Source organism: Rhinolophus sinicus, linkage group LG06, assembly GCF_036562045.2.
Source record: "Rhinolophus sinicus isolate RSC01 linkage group LG06, ASM3656204v1, whole genome shotgun sequence".
NCBI classification, from domain to species: Eukaryota; Metazoa; Chordata; class Mammalia; order Chiroptera; family Rhinolophidae; genus Rhinolophus; species Rhinolophus sinicus.
Window position 1 is genome coordinate 39690392 of NC_133756.1, and position 25938 is coordinate 39716329.

Genomic DNA, 25938 nt, shown 5'->3' on the forward strand with positions numbered 1-25938 from the left:
AAAAGTCATGTTTCCTCTTAGCTTTATAGACTCCACAGAGTTCATTTTTCCTGTGGTGTTAATTCGTGGTGTTTATTTGTAAACATGGCATTAATAACTAACAACTTAACACCATGCATTTAAAGGGAGCTATTAGTTGCATCTCCAGGGAGATGATGACTGGTTTTCTGCAACTTCATACGGCTGCCTGTCACCCTGCTGAGTCCCCCAGGGATCTCATAAGAGACTACACACCGGCAAATGAGTGTTTGTTATCACTGGTTGGGGCTTTGGCCCACAATGCCTTTGAAGAACAAGAGAAAAACCATGAGTGTGCAAGAGTCCCTTCTTCCTGCTCTCTGAAAGGCCTGCTCAGAGACAGGCTCAGCATCCTCCTTCACAGCCACTTGCCTCTAAGCCTTACCCTAGTTTCCATTCAAATAATGTTTTTTAAGCTTCTTGTTTTAGATAATGATTAATTCATAGGAATTTGCAAATTATATACGGAGAGGTCTTTTCCCAGTTTCCCCCAACAGAACATCTTACATAAAACCATAGTGCAATATCAAAACTGGGAAATTGGCATTCCCCTTCATAAAGGGACCTGTTACCTCTAAGTAGAAAGAGGCCCTGTGCCCTCCGTATTTTTACCAGCTGCAGTGAACAAGTTACAAGAAAGTGAAAGAATTAAAAAATTAGGTACTCAGAAAATAGAATGCTTAAATTCTTTGCTCCTCTACTCTAAAGTTTCATACAACCTAGTTGTTTCCTTGACCCATATGTGAACTCTTTCTTGAAGTTGAAATAAGGGAAGAAATACCACTAACAAGAGCATTACAATTTTAAATGCCACTAAAAAGAGCATTACAATTTTAAGTGCCAATAACAAGAGCATTGCAATTTTAAAATCTCTTCACAACCATTTTAAGACAATTGTGTTAAACACCATCATCTAACAAGCTTTAGTTGTGGAAAATTTAGTCTCATTACTAGTATCTTCATAGTCAAGACAAACCTTATACTTGGGAACTTGTACTTACAAATATTTGAAAAAAACATATTCTCTTAATTTATGATTAAATGATGTAATTATTTTGAAGATTGTGTCAAAAGTCCTCCTTTTATAATGTAGGGACTTGGTACTTTGAAAGGACTTCACACTACAAGTAGATCCTGCAAAAACTTAAATTTTTACTTTACTGTTGAACTTTCAGGGAATGAAAAAAATGTTGGTTTTTGGGGGGTTTTTTGTTTGTTTGTTTGTTTCGTTTTTGAGCCAAAACCCTCAGTGATCTGGGTAAGCACAGGGGAAAGTCAGGGTTGCCCTGAGGGCAATGGAATATTAGTACTGTAATTGGAGATTAAGCCTTGAGCCAATAATGAGAGGAAGGTTTATTAAAGATTGGCACATTAAATTGGACCCTGAAATATTATTCAAAAATTAACTCAATACTCGCAAACAAATTAGAAACAAGCCACTGTGAATGAGTCAGCAGAAATAACAAACTGCAGATCCAGACCACCAAAGATACCAGATATGAGAAGAATCCGTTTCAGAATAGAAAATAACTACATATAAAATACTTAAATCTTAAGAACAAAATGACACACACAAAAAATAGCAAGCAGCGTGAGACTATCTAAAATGAATAAGTAGATTTGGATTAAAGACTAAATTCAACTTTAAGAAATGAAAAATAAAATTATTGAAAGCGCAAGCTCAGTGGATGCATTAAACAGATTGGACACAGATAAATAAAAATAGAGATTTGGCAGATAGCTCTGAATGCAACATCTCAAAGGTGGAAACATCTCAAAGCATGTTTGCTTGTCTGTAAAATAGGAATTAAAATGCCTGTCTTATCTTCCTCTGTTTGCTACTAAATTCTACGTCATGAGAACAATGCAAGTTATGTACGGTAATGACCTATATGTGGAAACTGTTATTGTGTACCAACAAGATATAATCCAGAGCACCTCCGTCCCTGTCCATCTCTTTCCCTCAGGCTACACTTACCTAATTTACTTTTCTCTTTATTCATTTTGTTCAAACCATGCTTGTTTATTATACCCTGATTTCCCTTTACATAACTCATGGGAGGCAAGGTGAATATACACTGATTTGGCCCTTCCCCAGCCCCTTTGGATCAGCTGAGGAACTTTTTCAGGTGTGGAACGGACAAATGTGGAGTGTGGGGACAGAGCCAGGAGTGCAGTTTCCAGGCCATCGGCCTCACATGGAAAGGTGCTGGCTTGGGTAGTAGATGGCCATCAGCTGTGGCTACTTGGCTGTCAGCTGTAACCAGTGAGCCATTGGCCACTAATATAACTGCCGTGGCTACGCTAGCAGCGGATGGTGGCTGAGCTAGCAAGTGCAGATTGCAGTTAGCACGGTGGATTGCAGCTAGCAAGTGGGATTGGTTGGTTGGCAACGAAGTGGACGGCAGGTTGCAGATAGTCTGGCTTCTGCTTCCTGTGTCTCCACCCCAGCCACCAGCGAGACTATAGTGGTATGACTCCCCTATCTATGGCTCCGTGGGTGTTCCTTTTTGGTCTCACCATATCCTGCGTTCTTATGTGGGGAGCGGGAGCTGAGGCCTCGCATGGCACCCTGCATGACGTGGAGCCATTTTCCATCCTGGTTAGAGGTGCTCAGTTCAGAGGAGCCCCCTTGACTGGGGTAGCTCAGGATGCACAATCATTTTACACTAAGCCTTAGGAGACACACGAGCCAGCAACTGCCATGAGCACAGGCTCTCCTACTGAGAAGCAGCACTTATATAATGGCTGCCCAGAGGATAAATCAGCAACAAATCTACCAAGATTCAGCTTCACAGATCTTACCGTTTGCAAATGGAGATTAAGACTTGAAAACAACAGAATCCAATGATTGCGGGAGAGGCCTCAGTGATAAGGGAAGAAGCTCTATTAGCATCTTCTAGACTAAGAGGATCTGACTCAAATACTGCCTCTTGGGCGATAGAACAACCATCCCAGCATTATTCTGGTAATTGTAGTAGTACTAGAAGCCCTCATCACCACACTGAGGGCAGGATATAATGTTTCGGCTAAGAGAGTAGACTCTCAGGCAGCGAATCTCTACATGAGCTTTAAAAAACACTGGTGCCTTGGGCCTACTCCCCGGATACTCTAATGGTCTGGGGTGCAGCCTGGCATCAGGGTTTTTTAAAGCTTCCCAGTAGATTCTGATGTGCAGCCCAGACTGAGAACTTTTGAGAACTGTGGTTCTCCCACTGTAGTATGCACCACTATCACCTGGTGGGCTTTTTATAACACAGTTTGAACTCTATGTTCTCAAAGTCTGGTCCAGCAACATCAGCATCCTGTGAGAGTTGTTAGAAATGCAAATTCTCAGGTGCCTAGTGGTCCTAATGAATCTGAAATTCTAGGAGTGGGACCCCACAAATTCTAATTTAATAGGCCCTCCAGGTGGGTGATTCTAATGCAAACTAAACTTTGGAACTCCTACTCCAGATGGAGCCATTTTTTTTTCTGGGTTAAATCCCAGCTGTGATACTTCCTAGTTTTGTGACTTGAATATGTTACTTCATCTTTTTGTGTCTCAGTTTCATCATCTATACAATGGGGCTAATAGCATCTTCCTCATAGCATTGTAAGGCTTAATGAGTAAAGGAGTAAAAGAGTAATAATAAGTAAAATAGCAAAAGCACAATGTGTTAAGCTATAATATACCAATTTAGACTTTTGAAATCATGTTTACAGTCTACCTTTTAAAATCAGTATTCAAACTTGAGATCTGTAGTGCAATACCTTGGGTACATATATTAACTACCTGGGGAGATTTTTCAAAGCCCTGCTGCCCAATTTTCACCCTCCCCCCCCCCCCCCCGGAGATTACAATTTTTTCCTCTGGAGAATTCTAATGTGCAGCCCAAGTTGAGAACCAATGATTTAGATTTGAGTTTTTAAGCCGATTTGTATGTACTTAGGTAGGTTTGCAATTTGTTGAATTCTGCTGGAGAGTTCTGTGGTAAGTAAGAAGCCACTAACATTACGGTTAGTTCAGTGGGGAGAGTTTATGTTTATTCTCAGAGATTTTATTTTCTTTAATCAATGACAGGTGTGTGTGTGTGTGCACACAGGCACGTGCACAAAAGAAATAGAAGGTGGAATTTCTGCTGTCTCTAATATAAGCCTTTGCATTCTCAGTGGGGATTACAAACAGGCAACAACAAACTTCAGAGATATCTATAATTTAGACAACCAAAGTGTTTCACTTACACTGCATTTGAAATCTGGTATTTCAGTGTTTGTAAAGCAAGAACTAAATTAGCTATCCTTTTAAAAAAAAAAGGAAAAAACACCAAGTTTTAGAGAATGAATTTTCATTAGAAATTAGGATTCTGTGTCTCTAAAAAGAAAATCTATGAAGCACAATTGTGAAGTGAGCTCTGGAGATAAGAGTGCTAATCCTGTTTTGTCCAATATGTAACCCATTCCTCAGACCCTCTGGGTTTCTGCTTTCTCAATCTGGTATCCAAAAAGGAACTGGTAGAATCTTTGATCTCTGCTGTCCCTATCAACTCTAATATTTTATGAAAATACCATTTTATGAAAACATATTTTATGAAATAATAATTTATGAAAATATCATATAATCCCTGCCTGCATCCTAGCTACCTCAATCAAAATTAGGCTTAAAAATTTTCAGAACGACATATCACATTACCTCAATTTGCATTTTAGTTCATTTAGGCATTCATTTACCAGATATTAATTGAGTACACACCATGTGTCAGACACTGTTCTTGGCCCAGGGAATTGAATATGGGCCAGAATAGACCAAGTCTCTTCTTCATGGAGCTGACATTCTATTGAAAAACAAGTCAGCCTGTGTTACATGAAATGCAATTGTCAGAACTCTACAGTTCCTTTTCCCCTCTTCACAACATCTCACATTTGCATTCTAACAGATGTACCAGAGAAGATGGTGAAGAAGGGGATTGAAAACCTGGCTAAGACTGAATAATAGTCTCAAAAAGAGAAAAAGATTCAGATAAATCACCCATTAAATCAAGGGGTTAAAGGGCAATTAGTTTCTTGTGCTAGTTGTCTCCAAACTTTTCCTATTAAGGCATATGTTTGAAAACTAAAATTTCTGTGGCATATTTGGGGGGAAGGGGGGAGGAATAGTCTACATAATTACAGCACTATTTACTTGATTGCTTTTTAGCACAGGTTGACAAACTATACTCCTTAAGCCAAATCTGGTCCTCTACCTTTTTTTGTAAATAAAGTTTTATTGGAACACGGCCACACTCATTTGTTTAAGTATTGTCAATGGATGCTTTCACCCTAAAATGGCAGGATTGAGAAGTCACAACTTCATGTCCCACAAAATTTGAAATATATACCATCTGGTTCTTTACAGAAAGACTTTGCTGACCCCTGCTCTTTAGCACTAAGTTTCTGTTTGAATACAACTGTTTACTGCCCTCCCTGTGTCCTCAGACACACTCAAGGAACACCCTTCCTTCCCCAGAAACAGGTAGGTATTTTACTAACACTCTGACTTCTTCCTTGTAGCAGCACCAAGTTAAGTGACCCCCTCATTTACTCTTCTGACAAATAATTGCTTTAATGCTGTGCAGCCAAAACAAACTTTACACATTAATCAAAATTTGATCAACTCACTTGTAATGGCTGCCATGCCTTGGAGCTTGAGAAATGCAGCCCTGAGCTAATCAACTTACCTATTACACCAGTGTTCTTCAAATAGTTGTACTCATATACCACTGAGAGAGCTTTGAAAAACTGTCAGTACCCCTCAGACAGTTTTTACTGACATCTACAAATTTTCATATAAGTTTAAATAGTAGTTACAAATGTAACTTCTAGCATGTTATAAAATGGGATGTTTTAAGATAAAATGGTTACATCTTTCCTCAATGTGTCCTAATAAATCAAAATGCCATCGCGATTTGATATCCCCTTTTTCCTTGTGCTAGATGCAGTGGGATGCCATCCAGATACCTCCTTTACGGTCAGTGCCTTCGTTCCCCAGCTGCCCTCTGTGAGATACACGCTGGCTCATATCTGAGTCTCTCCACAGGAAGTGGTTGTGACTGAAGGGCACTACCTAGTTAAAAGGTTATGCTTCCTCCTGGGGAGGCAGCCAAAAATCAGTGACTGGTCTATTGTGAGAACTCAGAGACCTGACCCACTCACCTCTTTCTACTATCCAAGCTCCAGAGTTTCCCATGGGATGGGCTACAGCCTCTGTGGTGACTACACAAGAGCCCATCTTTTCTAGAGTTCTCTAAAATCACTCTCAAACTCATTCCTCTTTATTTTCTTTGTTGTTTCCTTCCCTCTACAAACATACAAAAATATGTAGAGGTTTACATAGTATCTTAGTATCTATATACCTCTCCCTAGAAGGCAGTCTATGTGATGAAAATAGTTTGGAGTACGAAGACCTGAGATTGACCATGATTTTAGACAATTCATTTAACTTTATTAAGCTTCTATTTACTTATCTATAAAATGGTGATAATAATTTTCCTCTGTATTATCCCATATATGTGAAAGATATGTATCAATACAGTCAATATAAACACCATACTCAGAAATACAGCCCAATGAAACATTCTGTCTGCTATGCTTTATGGAGTTTAAATTTTGTAAGGAAAGAACAAAGAAGATTTTTAAAATATAGTCTTATAAAGAACCATTCACATGTCTTATCTGTAAACATATGGCTTATTTATGCTTTTAATAATTAAACTAGGGAAAATCAGTTCACTTAAACATACAAATAATTTTATCAACATAGTATTTGCAGAGAAAGAATTCCTATAGTTAAAATATCACAACACTGAATTTCACAGTTAAACCAACATGCAGATTGTAGAATCATGTTACAGAATGTTTCCACGGAATGTGTTAAATATAAAAATAATCCAATGCAATTTCCATTTAACACATTGTACAAAACTCCTTCTTCAATGGAATTAACAAGTTTACAATCTTTCCCATAAGGTTCAATGTATTCAAAGTGCTCTGTAGCATTGAGGGTGAGATCAAGGAACAAATACTGTAAAACTGCACCGTAATGCAGCTCAGTAATAAATGAAATTGGATATAATATAGATGGAATCCACTCCTAAAACAAAGGAGATCTACGATGTGCTGTGAGTGACACTCATCCTCGAGAGGGACTTCATACACACCATTATAGTCATAATGAAAATGAGTTTAAAGTTGAATTCATCACTTTCATAGTAAGTACGCTTTCCTAGAGATAGAAAAATTGAGAAAGAGAAAATGAGAGAAAGGGGGAGAGACAGAGAGAGAGAGAGAGAGAGAGAGAGAGAGAGAGAGAGAGAGAGAGAGGTTCACAATACTTCTGTAATCCATTTTCCAACTGAGACTAACCCGCAATATAATCAATAGTCATGACAGCAATTTGCAAACTTCAGAGTACATCAGAATTACCCAGAGGGCTTGCTAAAACAACAATTGCTAGTCCCCACCCACAGACTTTCCAATTTAATAAGTATAAGATGAGGGCAAGAATTGGTATTTGGGACAGTTTCAAGTGATGCTATATCCTGATCAACGGATCACATTTTGAGAACCATGGTAGGGCAGCCAGCATGGATTATAGGATGATTTAGGGCAGCAGTTCTCAATTTTGGCTACATAGTAGAATCAACTAAATAATAATAATAATAAACTTGATGCCTACACCCATCTAAAACTAATTAAATCTGAATATTTGGGGTAGGACCAGTGGTTGAATCACTCATGCATTCCTGAAAATGTCCCGTGAAAGTCTAAATGTGTAGTCCAGCTGGAGAAACACTGATTTTAGGCAATTTTTTTTTGCCTCTGCACATGGAGAAAAGATAGCCAAACCAATGTGCCCTTTGGAGTACTGGTGTATGAACAAAGATGTCTTCGAGGAAATCAGAATCCCCAGTAGGCACACTGACACACAACTATTTCTGGTAATATCAGGGAGTAATGTAGAAAGTGATTGTGACTGGTGATTTACAATGCACTCCAAGGTTAGTTCACAGGTTTGAAATAACAGAACTTGGGAAGCTGAGCAGCAGACTAATTTAATCCAAGTTTCTTTTCCATTGAATGACATCAACCGAAGCGTCTAGAATGTTGGTTTCTGTGCTGATGTGCAATGTTTACCTGCTATAATTATTGTTACTCATTTCACTCAGCTAAATTATTTATTACTATGATTAAAATTCAAGTGGCCCACAAATAAGGCCACCCAGGGCTGAAATGCCACCGGCATTTACCAGTCTACCTCAGAAAGCAAAACTACAGAAACACACACACAACAAGGGCACTTTGAAATAAGATTTCCACTTTAAATTATTCTTCTGGCATAAATAGAAAAAATGACTATTTCTAAGTGAATGTACATGCCATGGGATCATTTTACAGGTCAGGAGCAATCTTTAGTACTGCGTGTACACAGAAGGACCTTTCGAGCTCATTTTCACACACCAAGTCATTAAAGCCCCAAGCCACCGATTTTAAATAAAACTCATGTATGAAACTGGGTCTAATGTTTGATTATAAATAAGAAGGAATTTAAACAATCCCCAGACATCGGAACTGGGCCGTTCAAGTGATCTTTGGGGAAAGTCGAACATTTGAAAACCATCAATTTGATTTGAATATAGGCACGCTAGCTATGTTGAATGCGTGACAGCCTCACAGTCCCATTAGGAACCACTGCCGTAAGGAGGGTCTGGCAGATGTGCCAGCTATTGTCAAGGTGCTCGCTGTGCTACTAACCAGCACTGACAGACTGGAAACCAGCTCGGACAAGCACAGTGATTTTCTTAAAAAAAGATAAAACCTAAAGTCCTGGTGAGATGCTTGGCTGAATATTTCTCCACTCTTTAAGTCTTCCAGAACACATTTTTAAAAATATCCTGAAAAATAATAAAAAGGATAGTAAACAATGAATATAATCACTCAGGATAGTAGAAACTAGGCACTAAGGATCTGAGGGCATCAAGGTAATAGCAAGACTACAAGGAAATGCTAAAAATACTTTTGGTCTTTTGTTACCATCTTCAATATTTTACATATGTACATATATGTATTTTATGTATATTTATGGCTATATGTATGTATGCATACATACATATGACACTTCACAAAACTGAAGAAATGAAGGCATAGAGCTCATTTAAAGGCAAATAATCATAGCCATTCCTTTAAACACTAAAAGGGTAGTGAATTCTGGAATACTGTTTGCTTCTTTCCTTGTGTGGTATGTCCCTGTGGTACATTCTCCTCTGCATTTCATCTTTGGGGCCCTCTAAGGGAGATATGGATCTCACTACATCAAAGAGCTGTGCTTGCAAAGACAGCGGATGTGACTTAGAGCTGCAAAGGGAATAGATGTGGGTCCCCATGTGTGCTCTGGCCCCCACCCCCACTTCACTAAGCTCAATCCTGATGGCTGGGCACTAAGCAGCAGAGAACTGAAGCCCATGTGTGTATGTGGATACCAGGACCCATAAAGGGATGAGCTGGCCCAAAGGGGTTATCTGCTTTATCCCACAAACAGATCAGGCTTAAACTCACCGTCTGCCATGAAGTCTCTTAGGCCTTCATGTGGTTCGTGGAAAGACCTACATTCTCACTTTCTCTTTGCACTGTATGCTCTTGTTTCTCTTGGGTTCCAGTGCAGTCGGGTTTTACAGGGAGTGTTGCTTCATCCTGTAGACTCTCTCTACTTGGCTCAGATTCTCGCTCTTGGGATAATCCTAGTCTGAATTCTTCAGCCTGGCCCGACTCCTGTCCCCCAACAGAGCTACGCAGCCCTGTCTCCTCTCCCATTGGCTCTGCCCCCTGCTGAGTGGTGCCAGCTTCCTCTCCCTTTGGAGCCTGCCCGAGCTGTGGGGCCTTCCCTTCCAGGTCTGAAGGTTCCCCTCGGTCCCCTACCCCAGTCTCTGATGCTCCAGTCACTGGCACCCCCTCTACTGCTGGCACATCCTCCCTGCTCAGCGCAGTTTCCTCTACTGCCACCCTCTCTGCAGCTGCTGCTTTTCCGAGTAACTCATCCATTGTGTGCCAAGTTTCCTCTTCAGCAACATCTGAGAAGTTGGAGGCTGTATTTGCAGCTGTGTTCTCCACAGCTGTCTTCAAATCTGCCAACACCTCTTTTTTCTCCTCAGCCATTTCTGCTGTTCCTCCATCTTGGTGCAGATCTTCCTCAGTCACAACTACTCCTTGCAAGCTCCCATCCCCCTCTGTGTCCCTGCTCTTCATCACGACTGTCCCCAGGATGCACTCTTTATCAGCCTCCCCTTCTGGGTCCTCATCCATCACTTCACTCAACTTTTCTGCCATCATGGAACCTCCCTTAGGAACATCTTCTTGGGTCATTGCCATGGCCCCTACTCCTTGCTGCCCTTGTGAAGACCCTTCTTTACCTCTCCTTTCCAGTCCTGCAAGGCCATCTTGTTCGTGGGCTGCACACTCCTGGGCCTCGCCTGTGTCTGTGATCGTAGCCTCAGCTGCCTGAGCCTGTCTCACGGGGTCACTTTCAGGAGGTCCTATCACACCCTCTCCCTCAGGGTCTGGCCCCTCGTCTGGCTCTGAGGGAGCCACGTTCTCGTCCTCTCTGTGAAGCATCTCTGCTCTGCTTTCATGCTCTGTATCTCCAGTTTCTCTCAGTCTTTCCCCTCCTTCGTCTTTCCTCAGAGCTATTATGTTTTCCAGTGACTTTTCAAATCCAGGTGCTGTTTCAAACACAGTCACCTCTCTCTCTCTCAGTATATCTTCTTCTTGTGGCCACAGGGCTTCAATCAATTCAGATGCCTCCGTGGGTGCTTCCTTCTCAATATCACATTTCATTTCAGTTTGGGGGCCTTCCTCAGGTCTTACTTCCTTCACGGTTTCCCTCTCTTCCCTTTTAAACTTTTGCTCTTCTTTTAAAATGTCTTCATCCTGAAGTGCATTTGCCCTTGTCACCACTTCTCTCTCACATTCAGTTTCCCCTAGAGGTGTTTCTGGCCTCTCAGCTTTCATCCTCTCTTTTGCTGCATAGAATTCCTCAGGTAATATTTCTTTCCTATCATTTTCCTTATTAGATTCTACCTCAGTTGCAACCTCCTTCCTTTCCACATCTTCCTGGCAAAGTTCTTCCAGGCTGTCCTTCGAAACTCCCACCTGGATTGCCACAGCCTTCTCAGAAGTTAAGGAGCTTAACGGTGTTTCTGTTCCCATAACTGCTTTCCTCTCATGAGCTGGTTCCTCTCCCCCATGTATTGCCTCTTCTGAACCACCCTTTCCCCAGGATGCAGAGTCTTCCTCAGGTCCCATGTCCTCTGGATCTGTAAGTACTTCCTCTTCACTCTCCTCCACATCTGGCTTTTCAGACTCTGCCTCATTCACCACTTCCCTTCCCTCTGCCTCTCCCTTTGGCATCATGGCCTTGCTCAGAGCTGCTGGCTCCTGAACACACTCTGAGTTCTGAGCTGGGGCCTTGTTTGCAAGGATTGCTTTCTCCGAAACTTGTTCCTCTTCAGAAGCTGCCTTCTCTGTCTCCAGCACTGTCTGCATCAGGCCTTGCTCTTCAAGAGCCTCATCTTCCTTAAGACATTCAGAGGCTCTTGCTGCTTCTTTTCCCATGGAGTTTAACCCTTCTTTATCCTCTGCCTCTGCCCCACTCGCTATGTGCTGAGGGATCTCTCTTCCCTCTGTAAATTGTTCTACTAACACTGGCTGCCCTGCTGTTGGCTTCCCCTCCCCAAAGGGAAGCTCATTAACCCCTACTTTTCCCCACAGTGTTACATCCCCTTTTTCTTCTGTTGTGTCAACATCCCTGTGTTGGGGTATTTCATCTTCTGCCATTTCTTCTTCCTTCTCCAGTATATACATTTCTGATGCAACTGGCTTGGGTTCCTTGTTTGAGTTGAGGATTTCCCTTTCTTCCATCATTAAATTCCTATTTGGTACTGTAAAATAAGGTTAGAAAACAAGGTTACTTTAATCAAAGTGCACAGGGAGGAGATATGATATATATTCATATATAACATAAAATGTTTATGTATAATATCAAGTGGTTATTGATAGTATATATAAAACATTTCCTCCATTCTATGATACCATTGACTAGAACGTGCACCAGGATGGCTTTTCACAATGAAAAGAAATGCTATCAAATTTAACAGACACATTGATATTAAGGGAAAACTGAACATCACAAATGTTGAAAACAAACAAAAACTTCATGTCTTAGGATAATCAAATAAATCTTTTCTCTCATACTGCACACACACACACACACACACACACACACACACACATACACAAACAACTCCTATTTTTATTTGAAATATTAGGACTTGCAGAAAAATTGTGTAATAAGAAAAATAGTGATTATTTATTTCATCTTCTTAGAAATCATTGTTCCCTAAAGCACCATAACATGCCTGTTCTCAGCCTGTTTGTGGTATTCAGGTGGGCATTTAACAACACAATCATAATATAGTGCGAGCTCATCATTATCCCATATATTACTACCACATTTTAAAGTGACTACATCTAGATTTAGTCATCAAATAACTTTGTAGCTCAAGGTAAGACTTTTTATTAAAGACACCAATTTGTATTATAGGTCAGAATGCCTCCCATCTACATTCAGAAACTGATTTGCCTTTGGTAAAAGGATCACAAAGCCAGACCAGACTTTGTAGTCTGGGACAATTTTCAACATACATAACCTTCCTGAAGCATTTCATAAGTTCTCATCCACAATTCCCTGGCAAATCTGGGCATACTAGCTATCATCCTTCAATGGATTTAAGTTCAATATTTCTTAAAAGGCTTCAAATGGATTTCTTATTATTTAACAAATTCATGTAGTTCAGTTGAAATGATCTATGCAAAACAAATAAAGGCATGTCATGCCAAATACTCAAATCATTTACATTTTTCCACTGCAGAAAATTACTTAGGAAGATAGAAGCTTCTAAAATCGTCATCTTAATCATTTCTATCAATTTAATCTTTTTCATTTACAGAAGACACTGGACTAGATGTTATAAAATAAATTATCATACCAAGGTATCAACCTCCAAATTATGTAAACATATGAAGTAGGCAAATGTGTCTTCCTCCGTTTTTTTGTACTTGCTTGCCTTTTTGACTAGCCATTTCACTTCCTGTTCCATCACCAACAACCGACCAGAAAACCAAAGCCCTGACACTCACTTCTTCCCTATTACCCCATCTAGGACTGTCTTATCATTCCATTTTCTCTCCTAACATAAAACATGACTGCCCTTTGTTGCAGTCCCTTTGTTTCTTGCCAGCTATTAGAACAAACCATACTGAAGTAAGGCAATAATAGCTGACATTACATTTTCCTTAAAAATGTATTTGGAAGGTAAGGTTTGATTTCTTCTTTTGAAAGAATAACATAGAAATGTCAGGTCTGGTGTTGACTTGAATAGGTGATCCTCCGCATATCATATTAGTTATATTAAATTGTACCAGGAAACTCCAAGGGGGAGATGTAGAACCAAATGTTCTCTCAGAGAACATGTAGCCAATACCCCTGAAAGAATATGGTTCATTTTATTTCATTACAGATTATTACTGGATTTAAAACAAAATTAAATTAAAACAATGAGAAACAGCAATGTCTGTTGAGTCTCTTTCATAGTATATCCATTGCTATTCAAATTCCTGCATGAAAGTATATTAAAAAGTCAGTTATGAAAAACACTTAAATAAAGTCCGCTCTTTTGCTAAACTGGCCTCTAAAATTATGGATTATTTAAAGAACATTCAGGAAAACAAAGGAATAAAACTGCCTAGCCACCACGTAATAATATACTATGCTTAAATTCTAGGAGAGAAAGTGCTAATGGCAGCCAGATGAGCTATTTTATGGACACACAATATCGGGGAGTCAGACATGATATTCCTGAAGCAAAGGTTAGAAAGAGTAACTGAAGTCCTTCTAAGAAATATCTGTACAAAAATATTACATGTGCTTTTATAGTAACCTCATGGGATTGGGAGGGGATAAATATAAGAAAGCAAATAATATTCACAAATAGGGGTAATTTGACTTAGTGGAATGAGTGTGTACTTGGGAGTCAGACAGACCTGTGTGAGAATGTCAGTTCTACCACTTACTAATTGTATGAACTTGGGAAATAACACTGAGTGGCTTCATTCTCTTACCCATAAAATAGGAATAGCAATGCCTGACTCAGAATCCTTGTGACAGTAAACCGTAAAATGCTTTGCACAGTGCCTAGCACACAGAAAGTCCCAACAAATCTTCCTTTCACACCCCCTTCCCACTGCTTACAATATATTATATGTTGTTGCTTGAATTGGATTTGGTCTAACAACTACTGTGCCTGCATTGGAGAATGTTTGGGGAGGTACACTAAAACTCCTCTGGTTGAATGTCCACTATAAAAGATTCGGGTTCTCTAAGCTCAGGGCCCTCGTCCTACAACTCAGCCCATTTTGTGTTCAAATGTCACCTGGCCCTCTGTACATTGCCTAGAGGAAACTGGAGCTCAGAAACCAGAATAAGTACAAATATTCTGGTTACTGCAAATTTTTTGTGAGTAACAAAGTTCTTTATCTCTGAGCCAGTAGTCTTGTGTCTTCTACTAGCCTCTATGAAACAGTGGCTGGCTAATTTGTTTGCTTGAAAATAGGGTAAAACTTCAAATGCCTCACAGTGGTTGATGACTATCATTAAAAATTGGAAATGGGGGTGATGTGACCATATGACAAATAAAATAAATAGTCTCCCCCACCATCCCACACACATACATATATTTAAATCAAGACATTTTTACTAGGCACCCACTAAATATGGGGAAACCTGATTTCAAGGACATTGGATGAATCATGGTCTATTGGGTTACTCTAATTGGCACTTTTGCAGCTGGAATGCTCATCACCAACAGCCAGGTCATATCCTGACAGCAATAAATTCTTCTCTAATTTTAAAAAATAGGAAGTTCAAATAAATCATTGTGAAATGGCCTTGGCTCTCCATGTCTTCAATCCTCCTACCTGGTCAACTAACTGGGAGGCAAGCTATGAAATAAGATCTGAAAATCCCTACCAATATTTCTTTTATAATCTAAAGTCATTTTTTTTTCATTCTAGGCACCAATGTATTCAAAAAAGAATAATAATATTCATATCTAATATTAGCTTTAAAGCTCCCCTTCAGGCCTCTCAACCACCTCCTGCCATCATATTCATTAGTTGAAAAGAAAACAAAAGTGGAAGAAGGAGGAAACAAGGCTAGGAATATGAAAGATGGAAGTGGGGCTGTCTTTGGCAGAGGATTTCTGAAGGTCTTTCCGGGGGAATGATGTGCCCTTACCTGTACCTGTGTCAATCTCTGGCTTCCTCGAGTGCTTCTCCGCCTCATCTGTGCTGCTAACACCAGACTCAGTGTCACAGGGGCAGTGGCAGCCAGGTTCCACAGCTTCAGCTCTTATCTGTCCAACTGATTGGAGATCATATAAAACACCAAAAGGTATAAAAACAGGTCATGGGAACATTGCTGAGCTATTTCATATCATTTCAGTAAATGGAGTTAATTTAAAAGCATTCATGTTAAAATATGACCTTGTTTTTAAAAACTATTAAGATTAAATAGCTTCTAAGCTATGATTTCAAAAAGAAAACACAATAGAAGACCATGATGTAAAGAAATCCATGCAAAGAAGTACTTGCATTGAAAAAAATGACAACAGCCAGAAGCAGTGACAGAGTTGCCAAATGCACATGCAATGAAATGGTTGAAAAAAGAGTTTGGTTGCCTTTTCCTTTCTAGAAACGTGTGTTACAGCTTTTATAACACCAATCACCACTGCTCTTTTAAATTGCTAAAACTACCAGAGCTAAGTGTACTATGAGCATTTCATCCATTAGTAGATTTTAGTGATTTGACCCTGAAACTCATTCCATATAGAAAGAGCAAAAAAGCAACTGCATGATTCCTATAAATTTGACACTAAAAGCTGTTGTAGAAATTCATGTGATCAGCAGCTGGTTGCTAGCATATAACTTCGGGAAAACACAGACCAAAGTATAAGTTCCATACTCCATACTAACTGTCTCACCTGGTGCAGGTTCTTTGGCCTAAGCCTAAGCCTTAGTCAAAAAGAGGTATCAATCATTATTGGGAGGATTAAATGAAGTAATACACGTAGAACATGCTTATCTTTCACTTATTAGCAAGTGCCTAAGCACTTAATAAATAATAGCTATTATAATGATGATGAGCATGGCTGTTTTAAGTATCATCACCCAATGTGGTATGATTCTAGGCAACACTGCAATATCAAGTAAGTTTGTCTTTAGTTTTTGACATGTCTCTGACGACATCCCATGCCTGTCATCTGATAACCCATGTCCCTATTTCCCTGACATCTGCCATTATGCTACCTTCTGGTTAACAAAAGCTCACTCAAATAACACCAAATATAGATATGCCCTCCTAGAGAAGAACATGATACCTCCAAAATACCTTTTCCTTCCTCTCTCCCTTCCTCCCTTTATATCTATCTCCCTCTTTCTCTCCCCCTCCTTGTCTTCCTCCCTCCCATCCCTCTCTTTCTTCCTTCATTCCCTCTCTCATTTCCTCCCTTCTTTCTTACTCTCTTGCTTTCTTTCGTCTCAGATATTTGTGTTGAGTTGAGCTACTTCGAGAAAAGCAGAACTAGAATGTGGTCTCTTGCTCAGTTTAAGATGAATTGCTAAGAAGTAGTTAGTTACTTATTGATCCCTCTGTGTGTGGAAACACATACTGAAATATCTGCCTTATGTGGCTTTTGGGGAATAAATGGAATGACTTAACTATATTAATCTTAAGAGAACAAAAGTAGAAATGAGAAGAGTGCATCATATAGTTTAAATGTACTCTCTTTAAAAATGTTTTGAACATCAATTTTCCTCATTCATACAATACGCCACATAAAAAATGATTTTTTTTTACTATAATTTAGAGATGATATCAACTTATGAAAATTGGGTAACAGTTGGGTTTGTTATCAAGTCAACCTTTCTTTTGTACCATATAAGTTAAATATCATCTTACTCACTATAATAAGGTTAACACTATATAACTAGAGAGTTTAAATAAGCAGTGTTTGAGGTCTTCGTGTATTAAATCTGGTTGGCTGACTAGGTGATACAAATCCCAAGGATGGTAGGACTGGAGGATGGGTGGAAGTCGGATTTCGTCGCAATTACTTGAAGCTTTGTTTTATTAGAGCCAACAAGACATCTAGGATTTTTTCCAAGTAGTCCATAGGCTATAAAGAAATATGGCTTATTATAAATATGGAATCATTACATCATACACCTGAAATTAATATGTCATTTATACCTCAATAAAGTTTTTTAAAGAAATATGGTTTACAATAATAATAAACAATAATTAAAATAAACAATTAGTAGCTCTGGAACCAAAAGAATATTCTAAGAAGCCAAACAGTGCTAGCATAATCTGAAAATTACAACTCACTCAGAATTGACAGTGAAGCATGCAGTCCCTCTGTGTCAGGCCCGTAATCATCACTTGCCCACGTCTGCTGGCTTGCCCCTGGAGGGTAATGCTTTGGAAGTAGATGAAAGCCTGTACAGTCAGGTGTTGCCTGCTTCAGATTCAGCAAAAATGAGACCCTGGCCTGAGCATCAAGGACTTATTAGGTATGAGACCAGAAAAGGCCTCACTTGGTCATTTCTTCTCAGATGTCCTTCTGAAACTGACACTTAAAAGCAAGAACTTGGCCAGTGTCTAACCTTAACTGTCTCCCACCTATAGTAAAGGAGGGTTGTGCATGCTGAGACCCCCAAGCCGGCAATGTGACACATCACTTTATTCCGTCTATACAGCCCTTCATCCCTCAAGGTTCCTCTCCTTTACCTCTCCATAAAGATGACCATTAAAAGCAAAGGTAATTGTCAGTTCCCACAGCTTTTGTAGCAAAATAGAAGGGACTCATACAGAGAAATTCTCAGAAAAGCACTTTTTCCACTCAAATGATATAGAATATTTTCAGATGTTTTTAAAGTACCAAAATATTTTTGTATTACAATGTTAGTATTTTTATCATGAAAACACACATTTTAAAATAATGTACACTGTACTTTCCCTAAATATGAAAACGGTACATATTCATTACCTAAAGCTTGAAAAGATAAAAAAGTACAAAGAAAACAAAAATTATCCTAACTTCACCACTCAGAAAACTACTAGTTAGCATTTGGTGGATTTCTAAGTATTTTTTTTTACTCTACTCTTACTATAGGTAGCATTTTGTATCCCATTTTATTCATTCAGCAATATATTGTGAATATTTCTACATATCATTAAATAAAAAAGATTCTCCAATTACTGCAAAGAATGTTCTAATAAGGTTTTACTAAATTTGGTTAACCAATTGCCTAGTGTTGGATATTGTTATTTCCATTTGTTTGTGATTAGGAAGCTATTTTAAATACCACTTACAACCATTGTTGTACTCATTTTGAACTATCCCCTTAGGATAAACTCCTGGAATTGGAATTGCTGAGTCAAAGAGCATGATACGTTTAGAAGCTTTTGCTATGTGTTCTTCAGAAAAGGAGTTAATTAACGATTTCACCTATAATGATAAAAGGCCTTATGTCCCTGTATCACTGCCAATAGTGTCACAATTTCCACCAATTCCTTCTATATTTGATAATTTAATCATTGACAAGTGGTGGCAAGGATATAGTTTTCAATATTAGTTAGGCAAGCTTTCTAAATTCATTCCTCTCCTCCACTTGTTCTGAAACAAAACAGATTCCATCTTAAAGCATGCTAAGATTCCTTAGCACTTCAATATCAGAAGAAAGTTTTGCCAAGAACTTTTCACCTGAATTTTAAGAATGTAAGAAGGCCATAAAAACAGAGTAAAAATATATCCTAGTTTATTCCAAGTTCGTAGTCACCTTGAAAACTATCCCTGTGCTTTGATCATTCTTCGTGTAGCCAATCAATTATCCTCCCAACAACTCACTATGACAAAATTCATGACTAACATCATCCACCTGCCCAGTAAAGATGTTCCTGTGTTACCTTTGGCATTGAAACATGGCCCACAAACACACAGGATTAATTATAAACTCAAGACCACAGCTGTTCAAAGATAACAGTTGCAGAGAGCTAAAGTCTATCCTCCACACAGAAGCTAGAATAATCTTTCAAAACGTTCCAATCATGTCATTTCTATGCTCAAATTTATCCGGTGGCTTCCTATGTCAGAATAAAATCCTCCCCACTACACACAAGCGTCTCCCTCTGGCCTTGTCTTGGACCACTCTCTGGCTTGTCCATTCTGCTCTTCACACACTGGCCTCCTTTCCTCATCCTTCACTCAGCAACTATGCCCCAAATTTAGTCTTTGCAGTTGTTGTTCTCTCTACTTCCTGTACTCTTTCTTCAGATGACAGACTGGTTCCCTCCTGCACTTGATTCAAGTCTCTGCTCCAATGTCCCCTGACCAGAGAGGCCATCCCTAAACTGCCACCACCGCTTCCTCAAACCCTCACTTTGTCCCCTTACCCTGATTCATTTTGCCTCTAGCACTTAGTGCAGATACCTCATTACATGTTTACTTTCACTTTTAATGCATATCGCCCCCTAGAATACAACCTTCAGTACAGTCAGGGACTTCTTTATGTTCACACCAAGAGGAGGAGGGCGTAAAGCAGATGCCCAACAAATATTTATTGACAGAAGAAATCTATCGGAATGAACAACTACATGCTTTCACAATTCATTCAGAAATTATATTTAGACTGCAAATCATAACACAGGTTTTCTTCTTCTTTCATCAGGACCATTCTATCCTGCTTGCATGATGATAAAATTGCATTTGACTGATAACATTTAGGTTTATATTACCTGGCCAAGCACATGACTTCTATTTCACATATAAAAGCAAAAGTGCCTACTTCTATATACATATTACATTACATTTTACATCACAATACTCTTATTCTTAATACTTTATTTGTGTTCATAATGTATAAATTATATTAATTTCACATATTAATGCACCTGAATTGTTCCACCAATACAACATATAGCAAAGATTGTATCACAAAGCATTGAAACAGCTTAAACTAAAAATAACAGAAAAATAAACACATTAAAATAACACTATGTGCTATAATAATAAATTAACTCCCAAGGACTCTACCTCATTGTAGCTAGCAATTATAATTTTTTACATTATCCACTTCACTGAATTCAACTCATCTTTTATATCAGTTCACCTGATTTGTTGGTGGACTAGACAAAGCCTAATTAAGTGAGACATATTATAAAATAGTTAGAAGGAAAATACCACTTTACGTTATCAACCTGAAAGATACAAAGTCATTGAATATAGTATTTTACTAATTTATCCACTGCTATGAAAACAATTTACTATTTATCCACTGTTCTTAAATGAAAACAATTCAGATTAAGTTATACTAATTTAGATACTACAAAACATCATTAACTGTATGTACTATTTTTTTCCTTATACTTGTAGACCTAGTCTTAACATAATCAAAGATTTATTCTGTCTCATTGAAAAAATGATTAATTCAACACCATACAAGTATGAGAAATAATATTTTATGTATTATCTCAGCCCTTATTTTATTTCAACCTAAGGGTTTAATCAAGGATCTAAGTAAAATATACACATTTCTATCTTCACCAAGCTTCTGGTCTAATTTATATAAGCTGTGTTTTGCAATGTAATCACTTAAATGACCTTCATTTCAAGCATATAACTTTGGTTCCATCCTTCTCTCCCTGAGCCATTTAAATGGAGACTCAATTAAGAAAGAAGAACTAGCCATAATCTCTTTGCTTGACATCATATCAATACAAGGTCTGACTATTAAGTTTGCAAACTTGTTGCCACAATGTTGCTAGCCTTTTTTGAAACAGAGGGATTATTCATTATGAATTTGTACCAACTGGACAAACACTTAACCAAGTTTACTATTTGAAAGTGCTGAAAAGGCTACATGCAAAAATTAGACGACCTGAACTTTTCATCAACAATTCATGGCCCTTGCATCACGACAATGCACCAGCTCACACGGCACTATCTGTGAGGGAGTTTTTAGCCAGTAAACAAATAACTGTATTGGAACACCCTCCCTACTCACCCGACCTGGCCCCCAATGACTTCTTTCTTTAACTGAAGATAAAGGAAATATTGAAAGGAAGACATTTTGATGACATTCTGGACATCAAGGGTAATACGACGAGAACTCTGATGTCCATTCCAGAAAAAGTTCCAAAATTGCTTTGAAGGGTGGATTAGGCACTGGCATGGTGCATAGCTTCCCAAGGGGAGTAGTTTGAAGGTGACCGTGGTGATATTCAGCAATGAGGTATGAAGCCCTTTTTCTAGGATGAGTTCGCGAACTTAATCGTCTGGCCTCATATAACAAACAATACAATCAAGACCTGTTTGATTTCACCTGAAATTTTCTTAGAAATGTTTATTTACATAAAGGTCTTTGAGAATATTTATGATTTCTTTTTCTGTTAATTCAAATATTTACAAATGTATTGCTTCATTTCCTCGAGTATTTTAAAAACATCAGCCCCGAACTGTTATGTAATCTACTCATTCTTAGATTTTGATAGCATTAATTCTTCTACATCATCTGAATATTTTACATGGTCTGTTTTGTCTTACCTATTAATGTTTTATTTTCCACTGTACTTTATAATCTCTGCCTCTGGGCCTTTGTAACTCAGAAATTTTGTTCTTTCATGGAAAGTAGGCCATAGAACAAATCTGTCAGTTCCTACACAGAAAGCAAAACATTTTAAAGAAAATTTGAAAAGTTATAAAATACTAAGGCAATACAGTGGAATACCATGTACAGTAAATAAGAACAAAAACAAATTATGTGCACTGATATGAAATAATGTTCAAGATATAGCGTTATGTGAAAAATGCAAGCTATAAAACAAAACGTATCATGTTTTCAACTGTATATAAAAATACTATGAGACTATGTAATATATTAATATATATATATATATATATATATATATATATATATATATATATATATATATATATATAAAGAAAATTTTCTGGAATCATGCACAACAAATTGTAATCTACCATTATCTCTCTGTCTCCTGGGAGAGCATAGGGGCTAGGCAAGGAAGACTAGCTTTCATATTATTCTCATCTGTTTTGTATTAAACTTTTCAACCAATCTTTTGTAAGAAAAAGAATCTTAGCAAACATCTCAATATCTCTATAAACTTAGGTCCAGAAATCACAATTCTTGCAACTTAGACTAAGAAAATAATTATAAATTTGAAGTTACCTGAAGTAGTAAGATAGTAGAGTATTACCAATAATAGTGAAAATAGGAAAAAATATCCAACAATAGGGAAATGGTTAAATTATGAGAAAAACACACAGAATGTAATAATAAACAAACATAAAACATATTCATAAAGATTACATAATAAGATTAAAATGCTTGTGGTATAAAGTTAAGAATAAAAACCAGAATACATTTTATAAAAATATGGTAACATAACTTTGTAAAACCTAAGTTTGGGCATAAAACACCTGACCAAATGTTGAAAGTGATTTTTCATGTGTGATAAATTTATGGGTATTTTCCTAAAACTACTTTTCTCCACTTTCTAGATGTTATTTCATAAGCTGTTGATGAAAAATAAACACTGATAAAGAGACTTAGTACATATATCAGAGCTTAAGATAAAAAAAATCATAAACCTTACCATCTAGTCTTAACCTGATCTTAATAAAATGTTTTAAAATTACAAATGTTATCAAGCGAAAAACACATAATATTTGAGAAAATATTCCCATAATATTTGAGAAAAAAAATTAATGTACTTACTTTTCAATTCACAAATTCAGGGAAAAAAATAAACAAACTCTCTTCCAAGTGACAGAATGCTAGTCCAGTGTTTCTGCTACTCTATCCACCACCAAATTACAGTCTACATATGTGCATGTTACTTTACAGAGAAGATGTCTACTTAAATAAATCCAGGTAAACAAGCTAGTTTACGGAAGTGGAAATAAAAGAAATAATAATATCAATGTTACTACTGAACTTTAACATCTCTACCTTTTTTAAACAGCAGCTTGCCAAATTGTACAAATTTTCTAGATTATACACTATATGTACAAGAAATGAACAATGAAATCTAAGATCAAAGATTTTGAATAATTTTATAAAAGGGTGCTAAATATATTTTAACAAGAATCTTAACTCATATATGTCAAAATCCTTCTGAAAATGTTGGGGATCTTTGCATGATAATCTTAGGGCAGGGTTTGGCAAACTTTTTCTGTAAAGGGCCAGAGAATGAATTCTTAGGGTCCATAGGGTCTCTGTTCCAACTATTTAACTCTGCCATAATGTGTAAATAATGCATAAAAGATGATTTTATATGTAACTCTTAATATGTAAATGAATGAACGTGGCTCTTTTCCAATAAAACTTTATTTTCTAACACAGAAATTTGAATTTAATGAAATTTTCATATAATACCACTTATTATTCTCTTTTGATTTTTTCCCAACCATTTAAAAAAAACCATATATATATATATATATATATATATATATATATATATATATATATATATATATATATATATATATATATATATATATATATATATATTCTTAGCTCATAGGCAATACAAAAAGAAAAGGTGGTAGGCCAGATTTGGCTTGTGTGCTAAAGTTTGTCAAGCTGTTAGTACTAAAGTTATTTTTCAACTTATTCAAAACTTATAGCCCTTGCTACATCCCACTATCAGGAATGCTTTTATCCTCCTCCATTCCACCTTTAAAATCTTATCTACCTTTTAAAGCCTTCCTCAAACAAATCCTTCGAGAAAACTTTCAAGGTGTCCTTAACTAAAAAGAACTTCTCTTTCTTTGAAATGCCATAGCATCTGTACCTTTTCCAGTTGCACACGACTAACTAACCTTTGTTCAGCTATTGGTGTGCCAATCCTTCCTTCTAATATTTTATGGGAGGAACCCTCTCTTACACATGTCTTATTGACCGTACTGCCCTGTGCATAGCAGAAAGTTAATAATAATGGTTGAATTGAAAGATAATTATTCATTATCCTCAATTCCTAGATGTAGGCCCACTGGTTTAATAACAGCTTTTAAGGATCTAAAAGAAATATTATGGACACAAAAAGTATTCATAACTTTTAAAACACAGATGGATTTTAGTAATAGTTAAATGTGAAAACAAATTTTTATCTTGGAATTAAGGAAAACGAATGCCCACTATGTTGGCAGGGGAGACAGATGAGAGACAGCAGGAAAAGGATGGAGATATGAGTTATGGGGCACAGGGTGCTATATGAGAGCCAAATATCTGGCAGGCACAATCCGACTGTTCACAGGACACAACTTGGTCCTTTAACTGTCCTCCTAAAGTAGGGGAAATGATCAAATCTTTCATGTCACTAAAGTACTGGGACCAGATTATCCTGGGACTCTCCTCCCTCTTCCCATGTCACATAGGACTGTCCTACAAACCCATGAACCCCCTGGACCAGGGAGTTTCTCAGCTTCAGAAAACTCAAAGTAAAGTTTAGAGTTGTGTCTTAAATTTTCATATTTTTAATCTAAATCTAGATTCATATTGCACAGATAAAATAGGACACTTTTAGAAACTGGAACCACTCAGCCTGAATTCAAATCCTAAGAATGCTTATTAGCTGTAAAATCCTTACCAATTTACTTAACCTCTCCAAGCCACAATTTTGTCATCTGTAAAACGAGGATAATGATAATAGAACCAACTCATGGGGATATTGAGCTATTGTGAGGACTAGATGAGTTAATGTATGTGTTTAGAAGTAGCACATAGTAGTCACCTATCAATGTTAGCTATATACATATGTAAGTGCATATATACATAAGAACAAATAGCATCGCTGGTATTAAGTAACCTCTAAAAAGCCACAACATACCCTTGCCTTCAAGACATGTATTGTGTTTTATTTGATTCTTGAGATAGGATTACCATAGAAGGGAATTTACAGAATATAGGAAACAGGTTGTATAAGAATTATCAAGTAATTTTTAAAATGCAATAGAAGAAAAACAGCAAGCTGAAAATACATGTATGATTATGTGACAAAGAGAGAAACAGGAAGAAAATTGAATCCCTCTGGCATTATCACAATAGTGTTTCCCAAGCTTTGGCAGAGTGCAATGACCAAATCAGCTTCCATGCATGGAGACAATGGCAGGACAACTCAATGGTCATACTTACCACCTTTCTCCACCCTACGGGGACCTGCCTTTTTGTCTTTCACCTTAGCAGTGCTTTCTTCCCAAAGCTTACTCTTAGAATTTTCCTTTTCTTCCTTGGAAATCTGTTCCCTGAACTTCTCAGATGAGTCCTTTACAATCACTTGGGTTCCTTTTTCTGTTTCTTCTTGAAGAACATTCTCCAAGCTTTCCTCTATGGGCAGAGGCTTGGTCTCCACATCTGCTTTTATTATTTCTTGGTCTTCAATTTCAATTTTTAGGCAATCCTTAGTTGGAAGGTGGGGTTTTCCTGGCTCATCACTTTCACTCAAATCCTGAGAAGATGAACTTCTGGCACTTTCACTGGGACTGCTTTCAGCAAGTGTTTCTCTGTCCCCCAGTGCAGATTCATCGTCACTACAGCTAGAATATGGGTGACTTCTGGATGAGGATGATGAAGCATTTTTTATATCTACAAATGAAATAAAAAGATGAAATCACTGTTTTTCTATAAAGTAATTGGTTTAGTTGTAGGAATTACGTTAATTAATCATACTAAAATTGTGCAATATAGTTTAATACATTAAAACATTTGATT

At 37.6% G+C, this 25938-nt stretch overlaps 1 protein-coding gene across 3 annotated transcripts in view; it reads right to left on the reverse strand.

Annotated features, from left to right (window-relative positions):
* Nucleotides 1-6328: 6328 nt before the first annotated feature.
* ERICH3 (glutamate rich 3) overlaps nucleotides 6329-25938 on the reverse strand; it is a 112517-nt gene continuing 92907 nt past the window's right edge. For all 3 annotated transcript variants that reach the window (XM_074334952.1, XM_019743774.2, XM_019743775.2), the window contains 4 exons: nucleotides 25363-25812; nucleotides 15380-15505; nucleotides 9589-11966; nucleotides 6329-8927 (listed from right to left, as the gene is read on the reverse strand). In XM_074334952.1, the coding sequence (XP_074191053.1) occupies nucleotides 9607-11966; nucleotides 15380-15505; nucleotides 25363-25812 (2936 nt within the window). In that variant the 3' untranslated portion in view covers nucleotides 6329-8927; nucleotides 9589-9606. The remainder of the gene's footprint in view (nucleotides 8928-9588; nucleotides 11967-15379; nucleotides 15506-25362; nucleotides 25813-25938) is intronic.